We start from the raw sequence: 8,015 nt of genomic DNA on the forward strand, positions 1-8,015 counted from the left end.
GACAGCTCATCCCCCCATCCCCTCCCTTGAACCACAGGTGTGACCCTGCCTTGACCCAGATGCAATCTGTGATCCCTTCTCAGGACAATTAGGCTGATTCAATGCAAATACAGTCAAAATGGTATCACTTTTGACAGCTGCCACAATGCATGTTCCTGTAATGTTTTTTAAGTGACAGATAAGTGTGAGGGAGGTTGGTGCTTGCCTCCATGTTGTGGCTGGCACATGTTTGCAGCAATGTCTGGTGATGCCTCATTCTTAAAACAAGTGATAACTCTAAGTAATGGAAGCCCTGCCACTGACACCTCTTTGCTTGCCCAGTTTTCATAGAGTCATAGACTAGTTAGGGTTGGAAGGAACCTTAAAGATCATCCCGTTCTAGCCCCCTACGTGGGCAGGAACACCTCCTGCTGGATCAGGCTGTCTTGTAATTCACAGCCTCACAAGAAATAGAGGTTTTGACAGTTTTGAATGTGTAAATGCTAACAGAGGCAAAACTTCCTTAGCTGTACCGATCAGCAGTAGAATAAAAAAGATCAAGTTTTGAAGGTTTCCTTGAAGAATCATAGAATCATAGAATAGTTAGGGTTGGAAGGGACCTTAAAAATCATCTAGTTCCAAGCCCCCTGCCATGGGCAGCGACATCCCACTAGATCAGGTTACCCAAGGCCCCATCCAACCTGTCCTTGAACACATCCAGGAACGGGGTAGCCACAGCTTCCCTGGGAAACCTGGGACAAGGTCTCACCACTCTCATTGTAAAGAAATTCCTCCCTATGTTTAGTCTAAATCTGCCCCTCTCCAGTTCATAGTTATTGCCCCTCATCCTATCTCCACAAGCCTTTGTGAACAGTCCCTCCCCAGATTTCCTGTAGCCCCTTCAGGTACTGGTAGGTCCCAGTAAGATCTCCTCTGAGTCTTCTCTTCTCCAGGCTGAACAACCCCAACTCTCTCAGCCTGTCCTCATATGGGAGGTGCTCCAGCCCTTGGATCATCCTTGTTGCCTCCTCTGAACTCATCCCAGGAGCTCCATCTCCTTCTTACACTGAGGATTCCAGAACTGGACACAATACTCCAGGGGAGGTCTCACAAGAGAGGAATAGAGGGGCAGAATCACTTCCCTTGATCTGCTGGCCACACTTCTTTGGATGCAGCCCAGGGCATGGTTGGCTTTCTGGGCTGCAAGTGCACATTGCCGGCTCACGTCAAGCCTCTTATCAACCAGCACAGCTTGCTTTTACCTCCTGTGCCATTCTTATTCAGTATTTGCCTGTTGTCTCCCCCAGGTGTTGCTGCTTGGGTTCTGGCACAGCTATCTATCCACCCCTCCATCCATCTTACAAATGTACTTGCCCTCTGCCATGCATTTTTCTAGTGATGTACAGGCCCTTCCACTCCCACAGCCACTGGATTATGTGCAGCACAAGGATATTCCCTTCCTTCTCTGCTTCTCTCCATTATTTCCAATCTTTGGGTCAAGTACTCTCTTGGGGAGGGAGCAGAATCCAGGGCTGCTGTGTGCCCCCACCCATGGTGGGGAGGTGGGATTCTGTCTGTGGTCACCACAGACAGAATCAGGTGGTCACAGGTGGTCACAGGTGGTCACCTGGGGTGTCACACCCCAGGACACAACATGGGTGACGTATTGTGGGGGGTGACATCATTTACGTCCTGGCTGATGAAGCAAGAGGTGCCATTGTCCCTGTGTCATGAAATAGGAGGAGAAGGGCACTCCCCACTGCAGCCCTTCCCTATGAGTGCCGCTGGCAGAACTGCAGTGGCCTGGGAGGGCACTGAGAGACGCTGGAGTGTACTGGGAAGCACTAGGAGAGCAGTATGGGGTGCTGGGAGGCAGTGGGATGTACTGGGATGGGGGGCTCTGGGCAATACTGAGACTCACCGGGAAGCACTGGTTCCAGAGCAACGAAGCTGGTGAAGGGCTGGAGAACAGGCCTTATGAGGAACGGCTGAGAGAGCTGGGATTGTTTAGCCTGGAGAAGAGGAGGCTGAGGGGAGACCTCATTGCTCGCTATAACTACCTGAAGGAAAGTTGTGGAGAGGAGGGAGCTGGCCTCTTCTCCCAAGTGACAGGGGACAGGACAAGGGTTAATTGCCTCAAGCTCCACCAGGGTAAGTTCAGGCTGGACATTAGGAAAAAATTCTTCACAGAAAGGGTCATTGGACACTGGCAGAGGCTGCCCAGGGAGGTGGTTGAGTCACCTTCCCTGGAGGTGTTTAAAAGATGGGGAAGACAAGATGCTCAGGGACATGGTTTAGTGGCAGATAGGAATGGTTGGACTCAATGATCCAAGAGGTCTTTTCCAACCTAGTGATTCTATGATACTGGAAGGCAGAGGGCTGGGGGACTGGGCTGTACTAGGGGTCACTAGAAGGGTTGGGAAGGGGGGGGAAAGGAGAGAAACTGTGGAAATGGAGTAAAGCCAGGAAAAAAAAAAGGAAAAAAAAACCAGAACCAGAGAGAAAGAGAAGGAAGGCATAGAAAACAGGAAATACACAGAAAATGGGCAAAACTGGGGAAAATCAAGGCAAATATGGGGCAACATGAGGCAAATCTAGCCAGTTATGGGAGCAAGAATGGTGGGAATAGGCAAAAATGAAGCAAATAGAATAAAGGCAGGAAAAAATGTGAGGCAGCCAGGAAAAAGTGTGGGAACATGAAGAAGTAGTAGTAGGAAACAGGGTGAAAATGGACAAAATGGGACACAAATGAGCCAAAAGAGCAAAACCAGGGCAAACTAGGCAGAAATGGGGCAAACCCAAGGGAAAGTGAGGCAAAACAAGACCGAGAAGCAAAAATGGGGTAGTGATGGGAATCTGGAGGTGTTATAGGACAGCGAGGGCACCCATGAGGCAGCTAGATGGCAAATTGGGAGACAGGGTTGAGGCAGGAGTGGATATATTCTTTCACTGCAGAGAGCAGTAAGGTCAGCAACGAACTGACTGAAACTCCAGTCCTTATGTCTGCAGCTGTTTGCTGCTGCAGCCAGGGGCCTGTTGCCAGGCCCACAGCCCCAGAAGGAGGGAGAGCTCTCAGTCAGAATGACCACAGCTCAGACTTGACTACGGACTATGGTGTAAAATGAGGTCCTGCTGAGCAGGAGAGCTGATTTGAGTCAATTTCTCCTCAGAGCTGTGGGCCTGCAGTGAGGACTCACTCCTTGGGACTGAGATGCCATCCAAGGTAACTTTCCCAGGACTGGGCTCCCTCACCCCCCTTTCAGACATTATTTCTTCTGCATATACTCTCAAGCAAGTCCTCACCCCTCTGGGTGAGCGATCCTGTCTTTTAGGTACCTTTGAGTGAGAGATTTCCTTTTGTGAGTCAGCGAGTGTGTGTAGACATTTTGGGTTACCCTCCTAAAGGACTGTTAGTGAAACTTAGAAATCTGTAAGGCAGTTGTGTATGAATAATGCCGGACTGTCATCCAAACCAATGGTTTATTTTTGTTTGTCGGAGTGCAAAGTAAATCCTCATTATTTTCACGGACTGACAGGCTGTTTTGTGGGTGCCTCTGCGACAAGGACCAGTGCCTGCAGCATGATGCCAGCCTAGGCCACAGGTCATCAGGCATGACTCCAGTATAGGCCAAGTTTTTCCAATATAGCTCCAACGCTCCCAGTACAATGCCAGTCTGGGTCATAGCTCTTCAAGAACGATCCCAGCAAGGCTCCAGCACTCCCAGTATGGGCCCCAGCACTCTCAGTATGACCTCCAGCCTGAACTGCAGCTGTCCGACCCCTGTACAGACCCCAGTGCTTGCAGTATTTTACCACCATGAGCTACAGTTAAGATCCTAGTATGAGAGCCAGTGTTTCCACTATGGACCCAGTGTTCCCAGTACAGTGCCAGCCTAGGCTGCAGCTCTCCGATTATGATCCCAGTAGAGGCCCCAAGGCTCCCAGTGTTCCTAATATGCATCCCAAGGCTCCCTGTACAGGCCCTGAGATTCCAAGTGCAGCTCCAGTGTACTACCAGTGCATCCCCCTAAAGCTCCCAGTGCTCCTGCTACAGGCCCTAAGGTTCCTACTATGAGCCCTGATGCTCTGGTTGCAGCTCTAGTGCATGCCCGGTGTGGCTGCCAAGGCTCCCAAGGCACTCCCAGTACAGGCGTCAGTGCTCCTCCAGTGCACTCCCAGTGCTCCCAGTATGAGCCCCACCATGACCAGCATAGGCTCCATTGCTCCCAAGCATGGCTTGCCACCAAGAAAGGTTTTTCGCTCCAACCTCTCCAGTACCGACTTGGGCCGAGGCCCCAAACCCTCAGAATTACCCCCAAAAATAAGGTGATCAGCCTGCTATTTCCTTTATTGGTGGGTTGGCACACAAGGTCACAGGATCAGGCCGCCCCCAGTGAACTCCATCCGCTGCCAAGGGAAGAGAGAGAAAGGGTGTGAGTGTGGGGACCGTGGCACCTGGGTCAGGGGGAACCCTGGCACTAAGGGGAGCAGGGGTGGGGTGGGAGGACCCCAGCACCTGGACACACCTGTGGGGGGGCCACGAAGGCCAGCCAGTCGGAGGGGCGAGTGGGCAGCAGCCCCATGGCCTGGCACTTGTAGAGGGCCAGCGCCAGCCCCAGCCCATTGCCCACCAGGAACACCAGCCCCTGCAGTGCCCGCCGACTTGAGCTCTCCAGGGCCTTCAGTGCTGCGGGGGTGAGAAGGTGGGACAGGAGCCTCGTCACTGTCACCCCCATGCCACAAACCTGGCATGGTGAGGGACCGGGGGTAACGGTGGTGGTGAGTGGCAGGGGAGATCCAGGGGGAAGCACAGGGGAGACGTGGGGCGGATGCCTGCTGGGTGACATGCGGGAGGCGCGGGACTGACCGACATGGGACTGACTACCACAGGGCCAGCTGCAGGGGTCTGCGTGGGGGAGGGGGACGTGGGGGTGACTCTCAGTGGACACATGGAAACAACTAATATGGAGGCAGCTGTTTGGGCTATGTGGGGCAACCAATATAAGGGGTGACTGTCACAGGAATGACTTCTGGTGACACACGGGTGCAACTGTTGCAGAGGGACATGTGTGATGGGGGCTGTTGTAGGGATGACTGTGGGGATACGTATGGATAGCTGACAAGATGACTGGGGCCAGGGTAGATGCAGAGCAGGGGACTGCCAGAGGTATGTGGGGCGGCTGTTCCAGGGCAGGCAGTGGCTGTGGGGAGACACCCGGGGAGCCACCACCGACACAGGGCTGTACTCACTGGCAGAGAGGGACATGAGGGCCTGCAGCGGGCGCCAGGCCATCATGCAGACCATCATGGCGGGGAAGATCGAGATGGTGTTGCCAGCCATGTACATGATGAACAGGTTCATGGGGATCTGCTTCAGCGGCGCCAGTGCCACGTCCCAGCAGCGCTGCGGGGAAAGGGGATGTGGGGCGAACGCCTTCGAAGAGGCCGTGCCCCGCACAGAGGACCCGGGGGCCCGAGGGGTTTCCCTCCCGGCCGCCCCGCCCACCTTCTCCATGAGGATTTTGTCGCTCTCGTGGACGCTGCCCTCTCCCAGCTGTCGCTCGGCGAACCCCACCGGCCCGCGGCTCTCGGCTGCTCCGCGGGGCCTGGGAGGGCACAGAGGGGAGTGGGTGAGGCCGGGGATGCCCCTGCACGCCCAGACCCGCCCCGCCCCGCGGTGCCCCCCAGGCCTCACCGCCCTCCCGGCGCCGCCGCCAGCTCCAGCGACCACTTGAAACGCCGGCCCCGAACCGCCGCCGCCATCTTGCCAGGGACCGACCTGCGGGTCACGTGGGGGGCCACGTAGGCGGATGAGTGGTCACGTGAGGTTGTCACCACAGCAACCGACCTCCCGCCCGCCCCACCCCCTGCGGTGCCCATCCCGGCCCTGTCCTCCCGGAACTGTGGCGCGGGCTGAGGGTTCCGCCCGCTGCCCGGTCCTACCTCCCTACCCTTTCTCCCCTTCTCTCACCCCTCCTCTGCCTTTGGTGGTTTGGGTTTTTCTTTCCTTTTTTCCCCCCCAAAGCTTTTGGGCTCGGTTTCTTGTGTGTTTTTATTCTTAAGTCTTTTGGGAGTGATTTTGATTATTTAAAAATTTCTTGGGCTTGTGGTTTGTTTTTTTTTTTTATTTCTTGGAGTGGTTTCTGTTTTTTCTCTTGTTTTTCCCTTGTTTTCTCTTTGAAGGGAGGAATAAATCATTATGCTAAGGGAATGAATTAGCTTAAGCAATAATAATAATAATAATAATATAATTGATATGATATAATATAATTATAATAATAATAATAGAAGAAGAAGAAGGAGAAAAATCAAATCGTGGCCAGCTTGCAGTAAGAAAGAATGTGACTGTAACAGGAGTTGAGCTTGTTTACTAATTTAAACAAGGACAGTCCCACCGCAGGAACAAAGGACAAACCTGAGCTCACCAAGAGGACACAAGGAGGACGGAGATAAGATAAAGAGCATCAGAGGATTCTGAAGACACAAAAGAACTGTGGCTTACAGAGTGGGTGATAAATATGATAATAACTTCTACATATGTTTAACCAATATTTCCCTGGAACATGTGACCATTGTTTCCTGGAATCTATATGAATATGTGTGTTTAACCAGTATAAAAGTCCTGCAGCCAGCCTCAATGGACAGACATATGTTAGGGGAAATAATTCCCTCTGTGTCTGGTGTCGTATTATGTATTAAAGGAATACCTGCTTAATAACCAAATTGCATTGATTATTGAGTTTGGCTTTTTCACAGCGTGAGAAACACTCATTCACTGGTGAAATATTGAAAAGGACAAAGTCTTCAAAGCAAAGGCAATAATATTTTTATTTTACAATTCAGCACTGAATCGGATGCCCTTTGTTAAAAACACACTCTGGAAACTAAAATTCTGAGAGTCTTTTATTGTGGAATAAAGTCAGCAAAGCAAGGTATACAGCGCTGGGCACATGGCTGAGGCTGGACCGCATCTAGCCAGAGGTGCCCCTGGTCCCAGCTCCTCTCCACTTTTATACATTTCTTTTTGGTGTGAAAGCAGTTGCCAAAACACTGAATAGCCTGTTTTTCACACCCTTCTGAAAAAGGCATAACATCTTACAAAAGCAGTGGGTATATATACTCGTTTTAGACAAAGAACCAGATAAATCTTCAAAGAATGCTCATTATTTTTTTTTGATTACCCAGCCATGTCTGGAGACTCCCTTCAGGTTATCTCCTACAGCAGCTGCATCTCACAAGACAACTAAGCGTATTGGTACGTTCTCACAGCCCTAAGACAGGCTATCTCTTAGCCTAAAATAGCTACATCTTACAAGACGGATTGAAATGATGAGATAATTAAACACACAAACCAGCTGCAGCAAAACTTATCAATTGATTCTCACACCAGCATCATCTTCTTGCCGAGCTTATTTTGATTTCCTGGAGGTGTCTCAAGTTTTTTCCTAATTTATTTTCTGGAGGTGTGATGGATGCACTTGACTCGTTAACCAACCTAGTGGTGGTTTGGCTCCAAAGGAGGTGAAAGCCTCAGCTGTAACAGGGCCAAGAACTCCTCTTGTTTGAGTCCGTCCTCTGAAAACCCACAAGGAGCAAAGGAGCAGAGCAAGAGATTGAGCGTCATGCATGAGCTTGGAAGGTTTACGAAGGAACAGAGGAAGATGGGGCACAGGGAGCCTCACGCGCCTTTACCATTGCGTGTGTTTTCACTACAAAATGGCCACTTTCTTCCAAAATACGACAGCTGAAGTGAACCGTATCTGAGCTCTCTGTACTAAGCAGCTGTCCACCTGGTAGTGATCTCCACTTTTGCTGGGATATCTCTCAAGGTTGCTCCTTGAGGCAGAGACTCTTTTCCTCAATGGCAGATCTCTGATACTGTGCATAACTTTGTATTATGGCAATTATGATTTGTGTCTTGGTAACTTTGGCTCCCCCTTGGTAGTTTGGAATCACCGTTCAAATGATTGTGCAGTACAATAATAGAGCGAACCTTGCCATCAAACTTTGTTAGCAGTTTGACTTTTACCACATTT

General features: G+C 51.1%; 1 protein-coding gene across 1 annotated transcript; it reads right to left on the reverse strand.

Annotated features, from left to right (window-relative positions):
* Window positions 1-4,301: 4,301 nt before the first annotated feature.
* On the reverse strand, window positions 4,302-5,782 carry EMC4 (ER membrane protein complex subunit 4). Its single transcript, XM_069880019.1, has 5 exons — window positions 5,675-5,782; window positions 5,486-5,585; window positions 5,230-5,383; window positions 4,506-4,666; window positions 4,302-4,386 (listed from the first exon to the last, which is right to left on the reverse strand). Exons 1-5 carry the CDS (start codon window positions 5,740-5,742, stop codon window positions 4,351-4,353), a joined length of 519 nt encoding a protein of 172 aa, XP_069736120.1. The 5' UTR covers window positions 5,743-5,782; the 3' UTR covers window positions 4,302-4,350.
* Between the last annotated feature and the right edge of the window lie 2,233 nt (window positions 5,783-8,015).

The sequence above is a fragment of the Phaenicophaeus curvirostris genome, chromosome Z (genome assembly GCF_032191515.1).
Source record: "Phaenicophaeus curvirostris isolate KB17595 chromosome Z, BPBGC_Pcur_1.0, whole genome shotgun sequence".
NCBI lineage: Eukaryota > Metazoa > Chordata > Aves > Cuculiformes > Cuculidae > Phaenicophaeus > Phaenicophaeus curvirostris.